This window comes from Mus pahari, chromosome 6, assembly GCF_900095145.1.
Source record: "Mus pahari chromosome 6, PAHARI_EIJ_v1.1, whole genome shotgun sequence".
In the NCBI taxonomy this organism is placed as follows: Eukaryota; Metazoa; Chordata; class Mammalia; order Rodentia; family Muridae; genus Mus; species Mus pahari.
In genome coordinates this window covers 62,095,368-62,120,880 of record NC_034595.1, presented here as the reverse complement: position 1 = coordinate 62,120,880, position 25,513 = coordinate 62,095,368, and the positions used below count along the sequence as shown (strand labels likewise).

The 25,513-nt window shown below is 44.0% G+C and overlaps 2 protein-coding genes across 5 annotated transcripts in view; both read right to left on the bottom strand.

The window, feature by feature from the left end:
* Positions 1-25,513, bottom strand: part of Agbl4 (ATP/GTP binding protein like 4) — a 1,180,502-nt gene that overhangs the window by 209,840 nt on the left and 945,149 nt on the right. The window lies entirely within an intron of this gene.
* The window catches only part of Bend5 (BEN domain containing 5), a 43,974-nt gene that overhangs the window by 16,074 nt on the left and 2,387 nt on the right, over positions 1-25,513 (bottom strand). Inside the window, exons 2-3 of one of the 2 annotated variants that reach the window (XM_021199660.2) lie at positions 12,248-12,381; positions 9,845-10,229 (exon numbers count right to left, since the gene is read on the bottom strand). In XM_021199660.2, coding sequence (XP_021055319.1) covers positions 9,845-10,229; positions 12,248-12,381 — 519 coding nt within the window. Of the gene's footprint in view, positions 1-9,844; positions 10,312-12,247; positions 12,382-25,513 lie in introns of both variants that reach the window. The other variant, XM_021199661.2, reaches the window with a different exon arrangement.

Sequence of the window (25,513 nt, the reverse complement as noted above, 5' to 3'; positions counted from 1 at the left end):
GGAAAAGCCTTTCCTACCAGCCTGAGTCAGAGTCATTCAACACTGGTGGCAGTCCCCTGCAGCAGCCTCTTCCCTCTGCACACTATCCATCCACAAAAGTACCAATCAGGGCCACAGCTTGAGGGAGGGAGGCGCTGAGAAAGGGTTTGAGCAGACTGGGTGTGACTCCAAGATGAAAGATCTTAGGAAAGTCACTGCATCTCTGAATTCAGCTTCCCTATTTACAAAAGGCACTATGAGTCTTGAATGACAAGACCAAAGGCAGGCACAGGACAGAGGCTCAGAACATGGCAGATGAATGGGGAAATGAGTCAGTCACTAAGGGACATGTTCAGTATTACAGAATCAGGAAAGAAAAGGACAAAATCCAACAAAACCGACCACCAACAAAAAGCCTTATGTTGTTTCCTTGGAGAGCAGAGGGAGGGAGAGCCTCTAGTGCTTTTAATTTAAGATGTTGGGGGGGGGGGGTCACTTCATTGCAAATTTTAGTCGGCTCCACTCCCGATGTTGGCAATTTACATCTCATTACAACAAATGCTTCAGATTGCTGTTTTGCTTTTTAAAATTTCTGAGGCATTGTTCTGCCTCAAACACATGTGACCAAATTAGCCACAATAATAAGCACTTGTGCTAGGAGACAACACTGTGCGTTCTGGCGCAGATATTTTAGGTAACAAAGGAACTTTTTTCATTTTGTGGGAAGAGTAGGACGAAAAAAGAAAGGCCTTTTGATCCACTGGCATTCAGGTAGTGACACACATTTGAGGTTTATTTTGGGGAAACTACACCTTCCACGGAGGAAAAAAACCTCTCAGCCAAGTAAAGGAAGCCCTTTCAAGGGCACAAAAGGCAGTGCCTCCTCCTCAGTCATTCATGAACCCAGTCACCACACAAGCTGACACACAACCCACACCCCCCACCACCACCACCACACAAGCTCTGTAAGAGAAACTGAGGTTCTGGAACAAACAGAAAATACTTTAGCTGTCTATAAGTTTGTAGTTGTGCAGATAAAACACTACGATGTCATACACAGATGTGATGGGTGCACAGTGGAGGTAGGGGATAAGACATGGTCTAAATCCCACGTCCTAGATCCTCTACCTCTCTAAGCCCTGGCGATTCCTCTTGTAAAATGAGGACTGAGCCACAGAGGAAAACAGTGGGCTTGTTGGGACAACAAAGAGGTAAAATTGTACTGCCTTACTTTTAACTCTGAAACACTGCCCCTTGATGTGATTTTTAAGGAGATCTAGAGGTCACCTGTGTCTCTAAATCCTATATATATCTGGACATGTTCGATTTCTTCTTAAAAGAATTAAATCATACTTATTTTTAGATGTCTATAATGAGTCTGAAGTACACATCTAGATTTCCAACATGCAAATTAAATCAAGTCAAAACTCCTGAAAGCAGACACAGCACAGACTGTGGCACATGGGGCACTGTGGATTTAGAGAATGACAATCTACTTTCTAGAAAAGAATCTGGACATGGACAGTGACATAAAACAATCAAGGAAAAAAGCAAGGGCCTTGGGAAGAGGTGGGGAAGGACCCAGGCAGGGCCGAGCAGGCTGATCAGCCTCTGTGGACCTTTCCATGCCCTGGAGGATGGCTTTGCCCATTTCTCATCTACTACTGAGACTATGCACCTTCTTAGCTTCTACAAGGGCCAAGGCAATCTGGCCTCTTCCTTCAGTGAATCGATCACATTTCTAATAAATGCCATGGATGAGCTATGTGGCTTTCAGAGACTCAAAGGCAAGCAGCTGGAGAAAGAGGTGACATATAGACTGTCACAACTGCTGAGTAGCTGACAAGAGGACACTGGAACAGAAGCAAAAGCAGCCATGCTGGACCTGGAGAACACTAGGACTGCCTCAGAACAATGGACATACACTTGGAGGATGGGCAAGCGAGGGTTGAGTGAGGCCCTTGTAGGGGTATCTTCATACAGTAAAGGCAAAGAGGACAAAACGCAGGCTCCCTGCCTGACCACAATGTGGGCAGTCTGACAACAATCTACACATATTTGTGAAGGGAAAGGTCCCAAGTGATCAAGTGATCCTAGAAGGCAGTGCTGGGCTGAGTGTGGTCTAGGAATGCCATCGGCACAAGTGGCAGCTCTTTGGTCCTTGGCCCCTTGAGCCTACATTTCCTGAATGTGGTTTGTGAACAAGGACTGTCAACAGACTTTGCTGGGCTGAAGCAAAAGTAATTCTGGCATGAGGCCTGGGCTGGGTGAGATTCCAGCAGCGTACATGGAGGCCTCCCAGCTTGGCTAGGCTCTCAGAGAATCTGAACCAGAGAGCAGCAGGGCAGAAATGGGTGTGAGAGAAAGCATGAAGCCCTTCAAAAAAAGAGGAAGTGAAAGTAGACCTGAGCCCACAGTGTCAGGGCACTGAAGTATTTTTCATTAGCATGAGGACCCTTTTCACTCACACGTTAGAAAAGGAACGAGGGCTAGTTTCTATTGACTGTCATCTATGCTAAGTATCTTATAAAAAAAATTAAAAAATAAAAAAAAAAATAAAAAAAATTGTCCTGCCACAGTTTCCTGGTGGTGAAATCCCCACATGTATTCAGATTCTATGTAGCACAGCCATGTTCTTTCCTCTAGGTTTCAGTTTTTCTATCTTTTAATATGAGAATGAAAGGATGAATTATCTTTTTCCTAAAAACATAACGTCCATGAAAAGTATGGGTAATTTCTGGTTAGGATCTTGAAGCCATATAATCTGGTAAAACAGACACTATGAAGAAACGAAGCAGGAAGCCTGTGCAAGCCTGTGTGTCTTAAAGCTCCAGAGTTCACAGGCAGGTAGAAGAGGACACCCTGCCATAGAGAGGCCCAGGGGCTGGGTGACTGACTGATCAGACAGTCTGACTTATGGAAAAATAAGATAGGCCTACATGTAAAAGTTGGTTCTTTCTGGGCCTGTGGCCTCAGGCAACTCGCCTAATCTCTTGGAGCAGCCTGTTTTCCCATGATGAGCCCACCTACAGCTAAGGTGGTTGGCTTTAAGTGTAAAAAGTTTCTAGTGTCTGCCCCAAGGCACATCTAAAGGGAAGGGAGCTGGAAGTTAAACCCTTTGCCATTTGCAGTTCCTGAGAGGCACAGCCAGCAGCAAACAAGCCTGTCACTGGGTGACACTGAAGGCAGAGCCCAGAGATTGCTTAGCTGCCTAACAGCTATCAAAGGAACAGGAGGAACTTTCCCTCAGCCTTATCCCCTTGACCCACAGGAAAAAGGGTTCTGGGAGAAAAGATAAGGAGAACCTAGAATTATTTAACCATCTTGAGATCACATTTGAAAATGATCTGGCATTAACTATGGGTAATTTTGATAAGCCAACAGAGAAAAAAACAAAAACAAAAACTTAAAAGGCCTTCAAAATGAAAGCTGGCCTGTGTCATTCAGATAAATGATGCCAGTCTCACTGGCAGATCTTCTCGTGACTTCCAGTTGGGCAGCACCAAGTACATAGTCTTCTGTACCACACCAACCTTGGGAGTAGCTGTGAGCCCCCAGGGCTTTACTTATACAGTATGACTCTTACTTAGCTTCTTCAGCCTGCTCTCAGAATCCAATTATTTTTAGTGTTCCTGCTCATTGGCCAGAGAGAGCTGAGGACTTTAAGACAAGGCAAGGGACTCAAGGAGGGAAACCTGAGCAATGAGGAGGCAGAGTTTTCTCTGGTGATGTCTGAAGGTACTGACAGGACTGGTGATCTCTGAGATGGGCAATAGGATCTGAGACTAATGAGGACCCTCAGTGAACAGACAACCGGAGGGAAGGTAGACTTCCACTCAGGAAAACTGAGATAGGGGGACATTTCTAAAACTACAGATCACATAGTTGTGAACTGAAAGATTTAAAGATGTACTCTAAAGCTTAGACCAGGAAGAGATCTGCAGGAGGCATGAAGGGTTAATCAAAGATTAAAATGTTTCCTGCAGTCTCTGTGTTCTGTTGTAGGGAGAACAGCTAAGAGGTGTGAGGCACTGTGTACACCCTGTCTTATGTCATCCCTGAATGACCCTATAGGTCAATGCAGGAGTTATGGAACAATGCCACACTTGGGTATGGCAGACATCTTCACTGCAATGGTTTACTTAATCATCATAGCCATATTGGTTGGGGTGGTCAGTGGTTCTGTTTTATAGACAAGGAAAATAAAACTGAGGAACTAACTTGTTCAAAGCAACTGAAGGGGATTATTATAAATGAACTAGAACTCAAAACCCCCAAAAGTTCTGACCCCAGGGCCCACGAAGAGTTTAAATCAATAAGTGGGTTCTTTGCCTGATATAGTAGGGATAAAGATTCCCATTTCTCAGAGAGAACAGACTCAGAAGGGTTAAAGATAAAAATTATGCGAAGTGAGATTCAAGCCTAAGTAATATCTCTTGCCAAAGGCCAGGCTGCCTCCAGTACAGGGGAAGTCAGCAGGAAGCATCCGGCTGACATTAGCTGTCTTTTTCAAGGCACCATCAGAGACCTGGGCATACAGAAGCCAGCTCAGACCACAAAGGATTTTAAAGATCAAAGCTGGTATTTTAACAGACCTTGGACAGAACACAAGGCATAAACTCAGAGGGTTACAGCAGTGTTAGCAATCCAGCTCTGAAGAGCCAAGACAGATATGCAGGCCAGCCGCCACGGCTCTCTTCTTCAAACATTTCAGCCCGCTTATGATCTAGCCAACAGGGACATTATCTCTTCCTTTCACATGCTCTTCTTTCAAATGGAGATAATAATCCTTACCTGGGCTTGCAATAAGGCTATTGGAATAGTCCAATGAGATAAAAATGTCAAGGTGCTTTGAAACCTGTAAAGTGCCCATCACATGTAAATTACTGTTATTATTCTTATTATCTCTCCCTCAGCTAGTCAGAATTCATCATCTGTGCCTACATTCCTTGACAAAATATATACAAAATCTGAAATCATTATCCGCCTCCCTCCTGCAATTAAAGTGCCAATTTTACTCTACCTGGTCAGGCTGTATCCATGTTTGTGGCCCCCAAACAGAGTTGTGAGCATCCTCAAGGCAAGGACACATCTACTCCTTTTCACATTCCTTAGAGTTCTTTAGAGAAGTTGGTTCACACAAAATTGAATTACTAAACTTTGCGGGGTTTTTTCCTACCTATTAAGAGCAGGAACTTGGGCTGGTGAGATGGCTCAGCTGATAAAGGCATTTGTTGCCAAGCCTGACAAACTTGAGTTCCATCTCCGAGTCCTAACACACACACACACACACACACACACACACACACACACACACAGAGCAAGTAAATAAAGATGTAATTAAAAAGTGTAAGAACAGGGGCTAGCTGAGGAGAAGCCAGGAAACACTGCTTTTCTCCACTGTTACACAGGTGCGTGCTCTGTGCCTACTGCATCCCAACTGCTCCACTCTGCCTTGTCTCCTTTGTCTTCCTGGACACTGTCATTCCCATTTTGAAACACTAACCCACTAGCTTGCAGATGTTCTTCATGAAGGTCTCTGTTTCCTTCATCTCTAGGTTTCCAGCAACTATGCCTATCTTGGCAGAAAGTACAATCTCAATAAACATTTGTTAAAGAAGAAAAAATAAATGAATGAATAATCCCATAAAAAGCAGTAACTCCCTTGTGCTTTAGAACCCTCAGCACTGCTTCTCTGCAAGGGATTAGAGACTGACGTTTACTGAACACTGACTGTGCTGGACATACAGCCAGACTCTACCAAGTGCCTTCTTGTTTAATCTTGACACTGTAACAAATACTGAAATAAATGACCTTGGGGTGGGGGCAGCGTCTGGATATGTCTTGTCAGAAAGGGTTGTTTTCCTGGCTAAGATCACAGACAAGGAACAGATGGCCACACCCATGTTGGTGACAAAAAAGTCAGAGTGCTAAAGAGTAGAGCTCTAGAGAGATGTGCAGGACCAGTGTGGTCCTGCTTCTTCACTAGCAAAATGAGGACAACCTCCTATGTCTTGTCGGTTCTTACGGAGCCCCAGAATTCCACCCTACAGAGAATTCTTCCTATAAGACACAGCTGCCCCTTCCAGAGAATGAATGAAAGAGCACGAGAGAGTGAATATATAATGACAAAATGAATCCCCCAGCCACACCTCTGATACCACTGCTGCCATCCTGCTGTCCCTGGGCCCTTCGGTGTGTACCCCGCCACCACCACCTTCATGAGCTGCCCTACTACAACTCCTGGCTCCTAAAGACTCTGATCTCCACGCCTGGAGCTGTCATGAGCCTCAGGAGGCTAGACTGTTGCTTTGCAGATTGCCTACCTACCCTCACACTACCCAGAGGAGTCAGCAGTGATTCTCTCATGCAGGGAGAAACCCTCTTAAATCAGATCTCCTGGCTAACCTGGTTCTGATTGCCTGTATAAATGATAGGTCTAAGTGTCCCAGCACCCAACGTGGTCAAAGGCCTCTGAGCTAGGACCCTAGGATAGGAGGGCTGGTGAGCCCTGAAAGAGCAAGGAAGCAGCCAGGGCCCACATCAACACAAGCCTCGGAGGGCATGTTGAACAGAGGCCCAGCAATCGTCTCTCCCTTTCTGGATTGTCTGTACCCTGGTTCTCCTTAGTGTTTAGAGAAAAATTATTTTCCCAGAGTCAGGGGAGGGGAAGGATTGTTCAAAATGTGAGTCCCTTCCCCACAACTGTTTACTTGACATTTTAATTGCATGTTTACACATTTACCTCCAACCCCACCCTCTACCCACCTTCCCATGTTTTTACTTTCTTCGTATCTCCCCTAGTAGGTAGAGCTGGAAAGTATTCAGTGGTGTTGAATGAAGAAATAAGCAGACATCTATAACTCATTCTATCTCCTAATGTCAAACATCGTGAGAAGCAGAAGAGTTGGTAAATCTGCCCAATACCACAGGGCCAATTTTTGACTGGAGAAGCCAGCCTTAAACTCCAAAACAGACCCTATTTTAGCTTCTCTTCCTTCCAAATGATGTAGAAAGAGAGTTAAGCACAGTACCTGAGCATCAACAGCATCCCAGACACTATACTTCGTGTCCCAGAGCTGTAAAGGGGCTGCCATCAGTTCCACTTTAAGAAGTGGAATATTGAGGCTCAGAGTTTTGCTGGTTGACTAAGCTGCACCTCATTCTTTGCATCCAATTACTCTTGCCTTCTTTAAAAACTCACTTTTCAAGCCTACTAATGTCTTCCTGCTTCTGCTTTCTTTATAAATCTTCCAAAAATGGATGTCTTATATCTGCTGTCCCACAGTCCTCTGTGCTTATGAGATCCTCAAGGTATACATGCATGCATATGTGTGTATGTTTGTGTGTGCATGTGTTATACATATATGTGTGCATGTGTATATAAGAATATATGTGTGTATGTGCATGTGTACATATGAATGTATGTATGTGCACGTGTATATGTATATGCAAATATGTGTGTGTACATGTGCATGTTGTTCCAAATATATGTGACTGTCATTTACCACTAGGCAAAATGCCTGACACAGAAGAAGACCAGTAAGTATTGCTAAGGGGAACCAGAAAAGGTGGAAAGAAGTTAGAAAGGGAGGAAAAACAAATGAAATGAAAGAACTTTTCAAAGACAAGAGTTAGAATGTAAGGAAGTTGGAATTTGTATCCAGGCCTGTATACATCCATAAAATATACAGCCTTATACATGGAGAGACCCTTTGATTATTAAGGACTGTGTGGATTTTTGTTAGCATAAATTATCACGTTAATAAATGGAGTCTAAATGTCCCTAGATGGGGGAGGATGAATGTGATTTCCAGGAAGTCTGCTGCTCTGAGAGAACAGGGCTCTGTGTGTGGCTATGGTGAAAGCCTCATCCATACTTGTGGCTGTATCCCATATCATGTGACAGCAATAGTTACACACCAGAGAAGAGATGGCCACTGGGCATCATGGTGACATTTAAGTCCTGCAGGATGAGAAAGTCTAGCAGGGTCAGATACCAAGTATAGTCAGGGTTAGGTTTGACTGTCACATGTTTTATGATGAAAAGAGGCACCTGTCTACACATAACTGTGTCTACACAGCTTCTTACTTCCCGAAGTCAGAGTGGTTTCTGGAGTCTAAACTCAGTTCACGACCATGCAAAACAGGTCCTTTCCCCCCAGGACCTGGAAAATTGGTGTGGAGAGACTGTGCAGTTGGCGTGCTTCCCTATCTTTCTAAAGAAGTTCACAAAAGGCCCACCACAATCAAAGCAAAAGCCCTTCCTTTGAAAATCAGGAAACACTGAAAGATCAATTTTGTCACCAGGGTTCACCTGCACGGTAGCACCAAGACTGCCTTCATAAGTTCTCACACTTATGGATTCTCACTGACATTTTATTGTAATAAATACCTTGTGAATCTGAAAATCACACCTAACTTTTCATGTCAAAGTGAACCTCTTCAACTCTGATTTGGGACTGAAGCCAAGATGAAGGCAGGGCTAGGGAGTGGGAACACTTCTAGGGCATTAGCTACAGTGATACTGTATGAGTTGGAGGTTTGTCTCTCTGGTAATCCCTATCCTGCTTGCTCTTCTGAAAGGCCCCTGGCTGATCTCCTGAGACATCACCATGAGGACACACTTAAGAAGCAAAAGGCACCTGCAAATAGAAAGGGGGCACTGTGAGAGCATGCCTGTCCACAAAAATTTAAGAAAGGACTCTGCACATAAATATGTATCTAGATATGGACACCATCCTTCTGTGGTGACATACTTGGTTTAAATTTTGGGGATGGGACCCATGTCTCTGGTTTACTCCTTCTTTTGGGTTAAATGCCCTGACACAGAGGCCATGGAGGCTCTGAACATGTGGCATAGGAACCTTTTCAGTCAGTATTGACTGGCCACACCTTTCACACTGCTAGAGTCTTACACTCTGCAGGAGGTTTTCTGACTGCTGTTTCCTTGTTGACTTTTAGAATCCATTCATTCCAACCTTAACACCACTTCAGATGAGAAAACCTAAGGGCCAGGGTAGTTCTCCTGTGAGCAAACCAAAGGAATTTTGTTTATCTTTGTACTAATCCCCACATTCCTCCAACACACAATGGCTTTCTTGATTGTTTTGTTTCAAAGTGGGATTGAACCTTGGCCTCTGCACATGGTATAGGAGCACACTATTGCTGAGCTACATACAGCTTCCAGTCCTTAAAAGCATTTTAATGCTTCTCATTCTTACCAAAACAAGCCCTGACTACCCACCATGATAGATTTCAGCATTCTTATCATCTGCCCTCCACATCTGCAGGAGAAGTCTTAACATGCCGTAGGTGTTTCTCATACTCATGAGTGCTATCCTTGAATTCCTTAGGTGCCTGTATGCAGCGTCCCCTTTCATGCTCAGGCCCTTCCTCAAGCCTCTTCCATATACACCCTACAAATAACTGTGAATGCTCTCAACTTTCATGCCTTGTTAGCAGGATCCCTCCTTTGCCACTTTCTGGCTCAGAGTAACAGTATGTGTTTCAGGTCTTATCCAGTTTTCTTTACTGCCCTGAGTTATTTTTGGAGGGCTACTCTAAATCCCTGTGCTACCTCTCGCTGAATGGACAGTAGCAAGCATTCTATTCATTCATGTTCTTTGAACCATATTCCCCAATATTCTTACCACAGTGTGGCCAATGTTTTATCCATGGCTTCCTATCATATTCAGAGAGGAGAGTGACTCCTCCTTGGGGTAACTGCTGAGCCAAGTCTCTGTCCTCCCCTAAGCTCGAGGGCACTTGGCCTGCTTCTCCCTTTATCCTGCTGGAAGGGGAGCTGCAGGAAGGTGCCCCTCCCGCTGTGGGTAGTGGTAAAGTGGCCTGCCTGGGCACTCACCGCTGCCAAGCCGCAGGAGTAGCACATCTTGGAGTCTCCTGTTGAGGTCTCGGAGCTCCTTCATTTCAGACACCAGTGCCCCGTACTCCTTGAGCTTCTTGGCCTGCTGTACGAGCTGCCTCCGAGTCCGCTCCAGCTCCTGCTGGAGGTGGCGCATCTCCTCTTGTTGCTGCTGGTAGTTTCGCAGCAGCTCCTCATACAGAGCCCGGGGCACGACAGCATCCTCCAGACTGTCCATGTCCTCTGTGCCCGGTGAGGCCTCCACAAAGACCTCTTCTGGACAAGTGCTGTGGCCCAGGCTCAGGCCGTTCTGTCTCTCTAGCCGGGCCACCACTGCCTCGATACTCTTGTGAGCCGCTTCACTAGGCTTCCGCCCCTCCGGTCTCTGTGTAGGACAACGAGAATCAGTTCAGGCAAGTGCAGCTGGGACTTTCTTGGACTGCAGCTCAATATTTCCCCAGACAATCCTAGAATCACAGAACCACAGAATGTCAGTACTTGGAGAAACCTGTTACAGACACAGACAAAGCCCTTCACTTTGTAAATGGGGAAACAGAGGACCAGCGTGCTCTTGACAAAAGCCACACACAACTGGTGGTGGAGCCAGGGCACTGGTTGTCATGCTAACACTTTTTCCACCTAGCCTTCAGTCTCTTGGATGCACGTATCAGGACCACTTTCCTATATTTTCCAGCCCGCCCTAGCCTCCGTGGTACCTGGGCAGTCATTTGCTTATGGGATGACCAGTGTGGACTTTCAAAGAATTGGGAAACAATCTAGCCTGCCCACGGCATTCCTGAGGAATCACACTCAAGAACATACGGATGCATGGAATTCTATCTTGTAACCTTTTTAAGACTGCATCAGTTTGGAAGGACGTCAAAATCCAAACCCACTCTAATCTTGGGCAGTACATATGTCTTGTTTTCTCTGGTTCTCTACTGCCTACACACTCAGGACTGGCAGTTGGCAGAAGCCTGACAAATGTTTACTCAACTGCAAGCTTCAAAGAATGCTAGCTAGCACTGGGGTGCTTTCAGTTTTCTTCATGTTGCAGGTAAACAAGCAGAGCCCTAGAGAAGAGAGGAACCACTCCCAGGGTCCCAGGCATGGGGAATTACATGCCATGCAGCGAAAAGCAGAATTGAAGCCCATGTGCAAGCCAGAGCTCCTGCTTCCACATCTGCCAGCCTCTCCCTCAGCCGGACAGCACAGAGAAAGGAAGGTTCACCCAGAAGACAACCATCCATGACTACCCAGGGGCTGGGGGCTCAGCTGTCTGAGGTAATTTCAGCTCAAGTGTGCAAAGCTCCCATTGAGGGTGGCAGAGCTGCTGAAGTGGCTGAGTCTTGACCTAGGGTTGAAGGGTCATGAGCTCTCCCAGAGGCACGATACAGACAACCAGAGTATGCAAGATTCTGCACAATTGAACCAGCCAGGTCTGACTCAACCTTCCAGGTTCAGAAAATTGAAGGTAATAAAAATGAGGAAAACTTATGACTTCAGATTGAGTAACACTGAAGTCCTGGTATCTGCTAAAACATAACGATCATCTTCACCATCTGTTCACATCACTATACTGCGAGAACCCTGGGAACAGGGTACAGGTGTGGCTATGCTCCATGACTCCAGGGGCCAGCACTGGGCCAGAGCCACACCAGGGGATGGATGCCATGCAGTGGATTGATACCATCTTTTGGACTATAACTTGGGGGATGTTCTTGACCTGTGTCCCAAATGAGAGTGCAAAGCAGAAGGTATCTTTCTTCTCTTCCCTCTTCCTTTCTCTGGGATACTCACAGAATGAGATAAGTGAGTAGAGAGCTAGACCGCTGATCAATATTTCCAGCAGTTTTTTGTTTGTTTGTTTGCTTTCAAATAGTGAGAGCCCAGCTGGAGCACATAACAAGGAAATGCAACCTCATGAAGAGATTTTTCATCCAACCCAGCATCCCAGATGCTCTTGGTGAATTTTACCAACATCTTTTCCCAGTGGGTCCGCCCTCAGCAATTTGGGACAATATGATAGTGACTAGCTCTAAACTGCTACCCAAGACCAACAGCTGCTTAATGTCCATGTAATTCAGCTGTGACCTCTCCAGAGCTGTGTGCCAGGGAAAAGCGCATTGTTCTAAATCTCCCACAGTCATGACATTGCACACTCAGCCAATGGGACTGTGCCTGGTTGTACAATCTAAATGAGGAGTCTCTGAAAAGTAGGCTATAGGGGAAATGTCCTTGCTGTTAAGCATCTTCCACTCCCCCAAAACACAAAACAAAGCTCATGGCTGACGACATCAGGAGACATTTATATGGGGAAGGAGGCCAGCCTGGAATTCTTTAGCCCTGGGAAATATGGAGTCACTCCAATGAATGTCCAAGAAAAGAAAAGATTTTGTTTACCTTGATGTGTCTAAGCTGTAAATCTTCTTCCCCATAGTCTTTAGCCTCCCCATCATCTTCTACATGACTGAGAGAAAGTTTGGGGATTTTTATTTTCTTCTGCATCACACTGTTCTCAAGGTCAGATTTGTCTTCTAAAATGCATATCAAGAGAACAAGGTTGATTATGAATAAAAATGCTCAAAAAGTCCAAAACTTCAAATTCTAGAAAATAAATGAGGCCAAACCAGTTAAAAGGGAAAGGCAAACACACCCAAGGACTATTCTATCCTACACAGAGAGCTCCTAAGTCAGCATACAGCATCAATGGTGTATGCCAATGCACCACCACACAAAAGTACTAAAACATCGCCATGGGGGTTTCTGTATATCCATCGAAAAGGTTGCCTTTTATGGAATTCTAGAATCCTGGAGCTGGAATAATCCATAGACTGTCATCTGGTGTGGTGGTTTGAATAAGAATGGCTCCCATAGGCTTATGTTTGTATACTTGATCTCCAGGGGTAGAATTGTTTGGGAAGGATTAGAAGAGTGGCTTGCTGGAGAACTTGTGTAGCTGGGGCTGGATTTGCAGTTTCAAAAATCTGACATTCCCAGTTAGTTTCTCTGCCTGCAGAGTGGATATAAGCTCTCAGTTTGGTTGTCTTGGCCATGGTATTTTGTCATGGTCATAAAAAAGTAACTAAGATATCTGGTCTGAACTTAACTGGCATGCGAATCTCTCAATAATCTAACCCACGTATCTCCTCAAGAAAACTTGATTTATGTGGCTCAGTAATCAAAAGGCACGGGAACAATGTCACTCTCCTTGAAGTAAAGGCAGAGAACTTTCCACGCATTCTCTAGTCTGCTGCCCAGGGGACACACACACACACACACACACAGAGAGAGAGAGAGAGAGAGAGAGAGAGAGAGAGAGAGAGAGAGAGAGAGAGAGGAGAGAGACCCTCATGTCTCTCCCAGGCCAGGTTTCTCTCCTCATAACTTGTTAGTAAAACTGAGACGGACACTTCCAAACCAGTACCTATTCCAGCATGAATTCAATCGAGAGCTTCTCAAACCCAGCCCCAGCTGGTCAAAGATGGAACTCAGATATCAAAAAGTTCTGAGTAAGTGAGCCTCCATTCCTCCATGACAAGGGGAAGAGATGCACAAAGCCTCAGGCTAGCTGAGTTCACACCTCTGTGACACAGCTGTGGGGAGAGAACAAAGTTCAGAGTATTCTTCAAACTGTGTCTGGAACACTAGACATTCCGTGAGTGGGATATTATGCTTTCTATTACTGGTGTGCCTGAATCATTTTTTCCCATAAGAAGAAGGTAGATAAATATTAAATTAAAAAAATAAAAAAGAAATAAATGACAGGCAAACAATGAAGCACAAAGGAAAAGCCCAGGAAGAAGACATGGTCTTAGTTAGCAACACCCTGCTGGGAAGAGGTCCTTCCTACTAGTCAGGACTCATCCATGCTTCTATTCACAAGAACGACCTGTTCTTGTCCTTTATTTTTTTAATTTATAAAACCCATCCAGTGGCCTAGGCATGAACAGCAGAGGGGACCTGGGTGTTTCTAAGAGAACACTATCTTTCTTCCTACAAATCAACACAAATCAACACTGACTCTTTCTAAGGCAAAAGGCTTGTTGAAACGTAAAACCTCAAGAGAGTACTTCAAATGAAATTATCTTAGCATGGGGTGTTTGTACAATATACACTCTGGGGAGTTGGGAGGAAAAAAGGGAGGGGAGAAGACAAGGAGATGGGAAGTGAAGAGATGGTGGGAAAAACAGACAGACAAATAGTCACACACACACACACACACACACACAGAGAGAGAGAGAGAGAGAGAGAGAGAGAGAGAGAGAGAGAGAGAGAGAATGAGAATGAACAAGGTAGAAGGGGCAGTGAGAGTCCAAGATCAGATGGGAGGGTATGAAAGGACTTCTTCCTGATCCAGCCTTCAGTGTGACAAACTTAAGGATAAAGTGTGAGATGCCACCAAATGGGAAGGAATGAGCTGTGCTTCCTCTTCTGAAGCTGGAACAGCAGTTCAGACTGATGTTGGTGCTGAGTTGGTTCGGGAGGAGACAGTCATTCAGGCTTACAAATCTGGGCACTGAATGAGAAATGGTCCTCAGATTTCCTCATTCAACCCTTTCAAAAGGTAGTAAGGGAAATTAGGTTACTTCAGGAAAGACTGCATCTCAGAATCAAGCAAGCAGACAAAGGAGGGACAAAAGAGATAGGGTCTACATCTTGGAAAGCTCACTATTATGGAAAGTCACAAAGGTTAGAGTTATGGCATAAACATATGAGAGAACTCCCACTGTGTAATTCAGGCCCAGAATTTTTCTCCTTTATGTTAGCTGAAATGTTTTGAGAATTACACTCTGCAAAATTTAGTGTGGGTCCTTGAGACAGATGCATGAACGGTCAGATGGGGAGGAGACAGTCATTCAGGCTTACAAATATAAGCTAAAAGGTAAGTCAAGATCTCTAGCCCAACTTGAATATAGGAATTCATAAGCAAGAGTGATCTTTCTGGCCTGTTACAAGTCTGGGTAAGTTTCTTTTCTTTTCTGAGCCAGTTTTTTCATTTGTAAACTGAAATAAGAAATTCCTTCTCACATTGCCATGATGTGAGGATGATCAATTCTGTATATTCAGAACTTGAAGAGAATGAATGAGCAATTGTATGAGCAATTTTATGCAGATAACAGTACAACCATTAAAGGACTTGAGACCATGGACCTCATCTCCAGCCATACCACCGTGAGTACACCTGATCTTGTCTCATTCAGGGAGCTAAGCAAGGTTTGGCCTGGTTAGTACTTAGATGGGAGAACATGGAAGAGTAAAAAAAGGTGTAACAGAAAAGATGGGTTAAGATGTTTTTGAACTTATAGCTAAAAGGTGACAGGCAAGAAAGGAGAGATGAGGGAGAAAAATAAAGTAGTTCAAACGAGAGAATCAGCGGTGTTCAATGCCAAGTTAAGAAGAGCTGAGGTGTAGTTTGCAACTGTGGAAAGAACTGAGTCACATGATCTGGTTTCCAAGCCTAGCTCTACAGTGTGAGAAGTCAGATGAGCCCTTATCTCCTTACCGGTCACTATGCTGTTGTAATGAGGCTGCATCATTTACCACAGGTAGGGACCAAATCGTCTTGAAAAGCACACCCTGAAAACAACAGAGCCTTAGGCTAGTTGAGGCCTGAGTCTTGCTTGCCTCATGAGCTGAAGACCTGCCTAACTGTCTGGCTTGGGATAGGTGACAGACAGGCATGCTCTTCAACTTGATGGTAGTAAGTGATGACTGGAGGTCCCAACCCCAGACACACCCAGGCTCCATGGTCTTCCATGCCTTTGTTCCTCCTTGTGTGTTTCACAAAGTCTGTTCACCCTACACTTATCTCCTCCTTCTTCCTCTGAGGTCTCATTCCACATGCTGCATTTATTATATTCTATTATCTTAGTATGCTTCAATTGCCTGCTTAGAGGCTCTCCTACCACCTGAGTAACCCAAAATCATGGAACCAGCCATGCAAAAGAGACTCATCAAACAAGAATGCTTAATTAAATGATAATGATAATAATAATAATAATAATAATAATAATAAGGCTACACCAGTAAGCACACATATGAATACTCAGCATCATCAATCATTGTGTAACTGTGAATCAAAATTATAATATTCCATTTTATGCTGAGGATGTTTACAAACAGAGGAAAAAAAGGTATGGTAGGGCACTAATAAGTGTTAGGGATGATTTGGAGAAACTGGTGTATCGTAAAAGGAGAAAGCCACTGTATAAACAGTTTAGTAGTTGCTCAAAGAGTTAAACACAGAATTACCATATGACCAAGCAACTGTATTTCTAGATGTATACTCAAGAAAATGGAAGTATGTCTACCTAGAAACTTATACATCAATGTTCACTGAAACAGTATTCACAGTATGCCAAACAACACCAATATCAATCAACTTGTGGATGGATGACATATAGTATACACACATAGAGTAGTACTAATCAGCCATAAAAATGACACACTAGTTGACGGTACAATATGGATGAATCCTAAAACTACTGCACTAAGCTAAGGAACTCAGACAAAAAGCATGTACTTTATAATTCTGTAACTATTACTGTGGGTCATTCAGAATAGGAGAATTCAGAAACAGATAAGTAACTGACTAAAAGGATTGATGGGGGCATTAGGAAAATATTCTAGAACTATATAGTGGTGCTGGTGACAGAACATACCACGAAACACTGAATCTCACATATGTTAAAAAATAGTTTAGCTAGAACTGGCGAGATGACACTGTGGTCAAAAGCTGTTCTTCTAGAGGATCTGGGGTGGGTTTCTAGCATACACACGTTTGCTTACAACTGTATGCAACTTCAGGTCTCCTGGCTTCTGCAGGCTCCTGAATGCACAGTGTAAACATACATACATGCAGGCACAAGTCTCATATACATAAAAGAAAAGTAAATAAACCTTCTAAACAGTAATGAAAATGGTACATTTTGTCTTGATTAAAAAAAATAAAAATAGAAAAATAAAATAAAATACTTCAATGTAAAAATATGGCCCCAGACATGGTGGTACACACTTGGCAGGAAGATTTTGAATTCAGTGTCAGCCTGGGTTTCAGACTTGCTTGGATTCCAAAATGAGACTTAAAAACATAGAAACAATGTGGGAAGAAAAACGAATAATCTCAGCTATACAAAACCCTTCCCTAAACTCACCTAGCAGCCAAGGTGCAGAGCCAGGATGCGATACAGATCTTCTGTCCCACAAGCTAAATTGCATCACCTCCCAGTACATGCACAGAACACGCAGAAACCATGGTGACTCAGTGGTGAATGGTTGAGTGACTGAGTGATGGTACCGATAAGGAAATCCCTACTCCCTGGCCTGAGCTGAGAACAGGAAATGGCCTTCCTCCCGCTTCCCTGGCAGTCTGTCTCTAGGAGTCTGCACAAAGCAGCAATCATTGCCAAGGACAACATGAAGAGGTGTTAGCCAGGTCATGGGCCTTGGCTAGGTTCTCTGAAAAGTAGGCAGAGCAATCCACACAGCTCCAAAGTGACAGGAGTTCACAGAAGAGTCAGAAGCAACTGGTACCATGAAGCCCATACACACCTGGAGCTGGGCCTTAGCTGCCTCCATCACTGGCAAAGGGGAGCCTGACATTCCTTTGAGAGCCAATCAGCATCTGGTTCTGTCCTGTTTTTCTTTCATCTCCCTTCTTTCAAGCTCCTTGGATGAGGGTTATGAAGACCTGAATGAAGTATGTCCATCTTTTCCTATAGTCAGTGAATGCATGCCAAGCCCATTTGAATCTGAACACTAAGCAGGGTGGCCTTTCGTTTAGAGGACTTAAACCCCAGTATGTACCAAGAATCCCAACCAGAATGTAAGGCCTGACTTCCCTGGAGCTGCTGGTTCACAGAAGGCTCTCCAAGTCTTCCTTATCTTACTTCTGGTTTGAATGTAGATGTACGCCATCCTTATGTCACCCAGAGATGACTCAATATAGTGTCACCACAAAAAGTAGAAAGCATGGTTCACTAATAAAAAAACCCAGTCCGAGCATTTGAATCAGTTGATCCTGGGCCAGAATCTGACTGCTACACACTATGTGAGGGAACTAAGGCAAGCTCCTTAACTTTCTCAAGCCTCAGATGAAATGAGATGCTTTTTAAGGTGATGGCGTTTGTAAAGTACCTGGCAAAGTGAATGTCCTTGCCACAGATGTTCAATAAATAGCAGCTAGGGTTAGGCCACCCTTGTGGGCTATGTATTTGGCTTCTGGTCTCAAAGCAAAGAGAGCCAGTGCAAGTAACTGACACAGATTGAGACATGATGAAAGACATGGTTTACAAAGATTTATGTGGCAGTGCCAAGCAAGATGGATGGGGTATGAGGATGAGCCCCAACACAGGGTGACAAGAAGCTATAACTCTCGACTGGTCACATTAATGAAGGTGAATGGTGGTGTGGATCATCTCAGACAGCAAATATTTCACATGATGTTTTAATGGGACTTTGGGATATGATTCTGGCTTTGATTTTCAGGAAACCACAGAAGAAACTAGCAACTGACGAGGAAGGATAGAGTCAGAGACAGCTTTTAGTTACCCTGCCTCCCCAACTGTTCCGACCTTAGAGGCAAGCTAGTGCACACAGACGTAAGCATGCCTCTTTGAGAGAGACCCCCCTCACCACCCCGACTTTCGGATTCTGGTCTCCCTAGCCTGAGCATTTCCCACCCTCTCCTATTGTCCATGATGTCAGCCACTGGTTTTACACTTTCAATAAATTCTGAACAAACACCTACTGTGTGCCAATTTCATTACAAGATCCTTTACATCATTACATCTAATCCATGGTCAGTGAGGTGGTTTTCCTAAGACCTAAATGACAGCAGACGTTTCACTCCCAGCTGTTTGACACTTGGGCCCTGTTGCTGCTACCTAATTGTACCTACTGAAACAAGGGGAAAATTAGCTTTATCAACTGAACTGAAATATATATATACTAGTGAGTATATGGATAAAACTTCCAAAGTACTTGCCTTTCTTCTCAGACTTTGCCTCCACTTTAGACAACTTCAATGATGAGTTCCCAGCCTGAGGGTACACACTGCATAAATCCTTGCACTTCAAAAGTTCATTAAGGCTTTCTAGTGCTTGCTAGCTCTGTCTCTGTCTGTCTCTCTCCCCCCGTAGTTAAAAGATGTGTTCATTAAAATAACAAAAAAAATTTTGTCATTTGTTATTAACATGAGAAGAAATGGTGGCATGGAATAAGGAAAATGCTGTTTTTGAAGTAACCAACAGGTTAACAGAAAACCAGGGTCAAATCTGTCCTCAGATGTGAAGAAGGAAGGACCTGTAATATCTAGCTGTTGGCCAGGGGGGTGGAGGGGTGGGGTTTGAGGGGTGGGGGCTGTCCTGCCTCCCACTTAAATAGCAGCATGCTGAATATTTAAAACAATCCAAAGCCAGTGAAATGTTTAACAGAGGTTTTTGTCTTGTTTTATAAATATCTATATGCAAGTTTCAAGTTTTTTCATCTGCACAAAAGAAAACCCTGTGCAGTCCTGTTTGCATTAAAAACATACGCCACAGAGAAGACAAGCATGCTACATTCTCTGGCCAATGGTACTTATTTTTATAAAAACCAAACAGATAGAATCCTCAAGTTTCAAGAGCTTTATCCAACCAAGACAACAAAAAGAAGGGTACCCTGCTGCGAAGTAGTAAAGGCAAACAGGGGGTGCTGGACTGAGGCCTGGTTCTCACAGGCTGGCTGGGTGCCTTAACTTCCTCTCAGTAGAACACTGAATTGGAAACCCTCAACAGGTCTTTCAGTGTCCTAGGTCCCTTTCTTATCTGGGCTGTGGAGGACCACAACAGATCACCTCTAAGATTCCTCCAAGTAGGGAGGCAACTAAGGGTAGAGGAAACTGGCAGTTGGAGCATCTCCTTACTCGCTCTTGCTGGCCCTGGAACAGAGCTGGGGCATAGACACAAACAGGAATGCACTCTGCCAGGTCATTCGTCTAGCTGCCCTCAGGTGCTTTACCAGGAGTGTTGCTGAGGTAATGGATGTCCTCAGAAGAGAGTCATAGGTCAACAAGACATAGGAAAATGTAAGCCCTCAATGCTTAGGTCAAGTCCCAGGACGACTTAAAACATAGTTAAGTCTTAAACTTAACATGCATTTGTTCTTCTGAACACTCCTTTCCACAAAGGGTAATGTGTATGACTCAGCTGACTGTTCTTCAAGGACTAGCCCATCGCAGCCCCTGACAGCTGTCAATATGAGCAAGTCTGTACTGTATACCAGACACTTGTCCATGTTTCTTTAATAGTAACACAGTGGGCAAGTGAGTGAGCACTAGTTTCTATGTTTCAGATCAGTACCTGATTCTCAAAGGAGTCAAGAATTTCTCTGCACAGTTTGAACCCACATTATCTTCAAAGTATACTTTCTTTGAGCTCTCACACTTCCTCCTCAGTACTTAAGGATATGACTTCCAGGTTCTCTAACCTTCCTCTACCCTAAGACAAGCTTCCTTTCTAAAATATCCCTGGACTTGCTTGCCACTCCCACGACAGGCACTCAGCCCCGCACCTGAGGCCCTTACCAGGATGACTGTGCTCTCTATTTCTAGTTTACCGTTCACAGGGAGCTCTTGAATTCCATCCCGTCACCAAGTCTACTTCTGGAATCCCCTGAAACGAACCTGGTCCTTCCTCTAGAGTGTAAAACCAAAAAAGTACAAAAATACCATTCCATGCAAATCTTCTCCTGTGCATATATATTTAGCTTTCCTGTCATCTGTCTCACCAAGGAGCTCTGAGTAGAGGCTGATGCTATGTACTTAAATGAAACAAAAGCCAGCCAAGACCTGCAGTGCTAAGACCTCTCTCTTCATTTGGTTTCCTTGGAACCCCCCCCCCCCACACACACACACCTTATCCCTTGATTCTGAGTCTATCTCTGACTGTTCCTTCATAGTCACCTTTTATGGTTTGTCTCTTCAACAGTGTCCTTAAAAGCTGGTGTTCTGGGGAGTTCAGTCCTTACATACTTCTCTCCCTCTTCCTTTACCCAGGGTGACATCAGCCCTTTCATGGCTAATAACTTCCAAATCAGGACCTTTAGCCTAGTGTACTCTTCTGAACGATGGGCTACTTTCTCTCCTAGCATATTCTTCTACATGTTCAATGATCTGCTAAGAGTCAATAGACCTCATATAAAATTCATCATCTCCCCTTCCAACCAGTCACTCTTCATGAGTGTCCTCCAAGGAAGGAAAGTCTAGATCACCATCATCATCTTCACAGAGCATCACAGCAGGGAGTTTCATTCTTCACTTTTTTTTTTTCTGAGTGTGAGCACGTGCACTAGTGCATGTGTGTGTGTGTGTGTGGGGGGGGCTCTTGCTGTACATGTAGCCTAGGCTGGCTTTACATTTATGAACCTGCCTTATCATCTTAAGGGATGGGATCCCAGTCTCGAATTGCCATACTTCACTCTATGCTTCTCATAATACATCTCAGATCCATCATGACCATCACTTTAGTTTGGACCTCAGACTTTGTAATCTAACTCGTACTTCCTATGGGTCTAGTCCACATGGGAGGATACAGTTCACTGTCTGGAACTCACTGCACTTACTGAATAGGAATCTGAGTAGCTCTATCTAGAAAGGATGTGTGCCTGGAACCTAGTGGTTCCTGGGAACTTTGGTCAGACATTATCAGCACCTGTTCCTCCTGCATTACCTCCCAGAATTTGACAGGATACCCTGCAGAACTCAGAACCTGTAGAACTTACATGGACCAAAGAAAAATCTCCTCATGTTATATGATTTTTTTTATCTGATTTTTTTTAGTGTCTAAGGAGCTTAGACAAAGGCACACAGGAAAAAAAAATCCTTCCTAGAGAAAAGACCTCAATGCTCAATGTGAAACTCTTTTATTTTTTTTTTTAGCTATTTTTAAAATGTAAAATTTAATGTGCTCTTGACTAACAAAATCCTCCCCCTCCCCCCCTCTCATATACACATACACACTAAACAACACAAATAAAAAAACAGAAGCTTCAACTTGCCTGAACTATTCCTTTCAGACTACAAACCAGGACCCTGAAGCACTCTTCAGCACATATTACTTAGTTGCAACAAATATGTGGATCTTGAACACTAAAGCTCACATCAGATTCAACCTTCAATGATTAACATTCCAGTAGAATCTGTAACAGATGACAGAAGGCAATTCCCAATCTTTGCTCTAGTGTGTATCAGCAGAACATGTAAAAACCTAAGTTAAAAGTTTTCACTTGCTTATAAAAAAAAAAAAAAAAAAAAGCAATCCTTTGCTTGGCATTCTCCCATTGATGACATGCAACAATCCCTGCATGTGAAATTGGCTAGTCCCCTGCTTCTCTGCTAACTTTGTAGAAGTTCCAAAGCATTTCTGGAGCAAGTGATCTATTTGGACTGACAGTGCCAAGCTGGGACCTGAGCCCTGAATGAGCTAAAATTACCAAAGCGAGAAGAACGTGGCTTTGGGAGTTATTTTCCCCCAAGTGTGGGGTTTCTTTTAGTCAAGGGAGTGATAAAGAATGTTGACTTTTTCCAGATGAATAAAGTTGAATGAAACCTCAAAATCCCATTTCAGGTTTCTGTTCTAAAAACAAAACCAAATCAAGTTTGTGGCTTAGAGGTTCATGCCTCCTCTACCTCCTAACAACAACAACATCATCATCATCATCATCATCATCATCATCATCATCATCATCATCATCATCATCATCATCATCATCAAGCATTTGTCTTCGCAAAGTACATGAGAACAACACAACCTGGCCCAAGTGGATGTATAGCCCTGGACTGAAGGTCCCTGCGCTAGAGGAGTTCACTGCCTGGCAGAAACACTCACTAACCAAAACAGTCTTAAAATGCAATAAGTCAAAAGTGGGGAGCAAGCACAGTACAGAGTTCTGAGAAGGGATAGTCTCCCTTGGGGCAGAGGCAAGACAATAAGACAATGCCCTTAAGGCTGGGTGTTCCCAGTGTACTTTGTCCATTCTCTCTCACAGTTGGGCAGCAATGGGTCCCAAGTCTGTTTTCTCCAATGGAAGGTAAATTCAGATTAGATAGAAGGCTCAAGTCAGACAAAGATTAATCCACTGTGGCTGACTGAGGGGTGTGTGTTCACAGAAAGGTAAGACATACCTCAAGTCCGGGGTAGGGGGCAAGCAAGGTAGGGGGTTGGAGAGGTGAGTCTGGAAAAGTAAAGTGGGCCTGGGGCTGGTCTATAGGCCTGGGACTGGTCTACAGGCCAAAAAGCTCAAGTTTTAGTAAGCAGGCCGTGGGGAGCTGGAGGGTTCTAAGGAGAGAAGGTGATTGATAAGACAGTGGTTTAGATCATTCTGAATACAATCGACAGTGGACTGGAGACTAGGTGATTAATTAGTAGGCTGCTGCGTGAGTTTAAATGAGTAAGAGCCTAGGCAAGACTGAAAACAGCCAGTGCTTATAGATCTGGAAAGGAAAAACTTCAAACCCTCCTAGAGTTGGTCCCCTTTCTGTGCTCCTTGGGGCCTGGCTTCTACCTCTGCTTAGCATTTTCCACACACTCCCTGAGGACAGTGTTTATTTCTCCTTCATCGCTCTGTCCTCTCCACAGAAACCCCTTGTGCCTGGCCCTAAAAGGACTGTCTTCTCTGGACTGTGCCATGATTGTGATCATGGAGCCTTGGACTCTGGGCATTGGTGTAGCCACACATTACTGCATTGTGTCTGGTCTATCGGAAACAGTAAGGACACACTCGACCACAAAGGGAATTTAGGGCAGTGGAGCAATAATTACACAGTATAGGTGCTCAGGAAAATGACAGCATTGCAAGGTTGTAAAAGCCTACAGGAACCAGTTTGGAGTCTCTAAACCCCATAAGCAGGCTAGACTGCAATTAGACAATAGCAAGGTCTTTGAAAGGGAAGTTCTCAATTTCACAGCCTGCATGGCAAATAAATGCAAGTAAGGAGAGACCACAGCTCACAGGAGAGCCAATCCTTGAATCATTCTGTCTCTTTATAAGGGACAGGAGCTCCTGTGAAAGGGTTTCAACAGGTAGAAGACAAGTGGAAGTGTGGGTAAGTTTGTGATCCCTGTACAAAGGAGGTTGGTCAGGTGACAGAGGAAGAACAGAATGGCTCTTAATATTCAGGACTAACTCAGTTCTCTGGCTGGAAAACTTGCCTTGGGCTACACACTTAATTGACTGACATTTTCCCTCTCCTTTCAATCCTTCCTCACCATGCTGGGCTATCAGCCACTTTACAAAGGAGACTGCAAGCAGGACTGGCACTAGAAGATCTGCGCTGCCTTTCTGGCTTTGCTGTTTATTTGTATGTGGCTGCAAGGTGGTCTCTGAGCTTAAGGGTTCTCATCTATAAAATGGAAACAAGAACCATTGTAATATCTATCAGTGGGTGAGACATGAACATCAATAATGAGCAGGAACACAGCAAGACTGTCACTAAAGAGTGGGGAGGGGACTTCGTTACGTTTTGTTTTGTTTTCCTTCTTTCTTTCTTTCTTTCTTTCTTTTTTTTCTTTTAAACTAAAATTGGAGTTGGAGTTTGGTACAAAGGAAGCCATGTACTAGAGTTTGACACACTGAAGCCATGGCATAAGCTACTGTAGATGGCAAAGTACAAAGTGCCATAGCATCTGGCTGAGCATTTCCTGGGTTTGTGAAAAGGGACACTTTGAAACAGCTACAGTGGCTGGCTTGGGCAGATACAGGGTCACGTTAACATATATCACTGAAAGCCACAAAGCAGTTCTAAGGCTTCCTCTGGAATCATGCTACCGAGGTCACAACTGATTAATCAACCAGGAGCAGTCCACAGACACAAAGCCACCTCTGCCTTCCTCTTGAGAAACCAATTCCTCAAACTTGGTGGCACAGGACAACTCTGCTTCCATGGACTGCAAGATTATAAGAGCCCGTGGGTTCCAGTTTTGACTCCCCAAGTCCCACAAGAAGGGTGACTGTAGTTAAGACAATGGAAAGGTCTTTGCAGGGGGCAGATGAGTTTTCAAGTGAAGTCCCTTCAAGCAAGCCTCAAAGCCACCAAGCTCAACACACAAGGGAGAGTCCTTCCAGGATAGATTAACTCCTGGATTTACTGGCCCTTCCAATCAGGTCTACACCAAGAGCAACAGTTCCAATTTATAAATTTATCAGCTTACTGAAATTCAAAACGGAATGCAGCCAACCTCAAGTTGCCAAAGTCCCCACACCTCCCTGACATGCACTCGATCTCTGTGAGTTTGAGGCTAGCCTGATCTATAGTGTTTTAGGTCAGCCAGGTCTACACAGAGAAACCCTGTCATGAAAAGACAAAAAAAAAAAAAAAAAAAAAAAAAAAAAAAAAAAAAAAAAAAAAAAAAAACAACAACAACAAAAACTGAAGATGAGAAGAAGCACTCTTTAACTCCTTTTGCTGAAACTGAAACTGGTACCATACATCTACTCTACTAAGTTTCTAGAAGCTGCCTAGGTTTCATATGTATGTACCTACATGTATGTGTGTATTTTAATAAGCCATTGCAACTTGTATTGATTTTACAATAAGAGTCAGTGCAGGCTGCCATCTGTCTAACTAGCCTCCCTGTACTTCTTGAAGAGTACCATGTGTCTACACTTCCTGAAGGAATGGAGAAATGG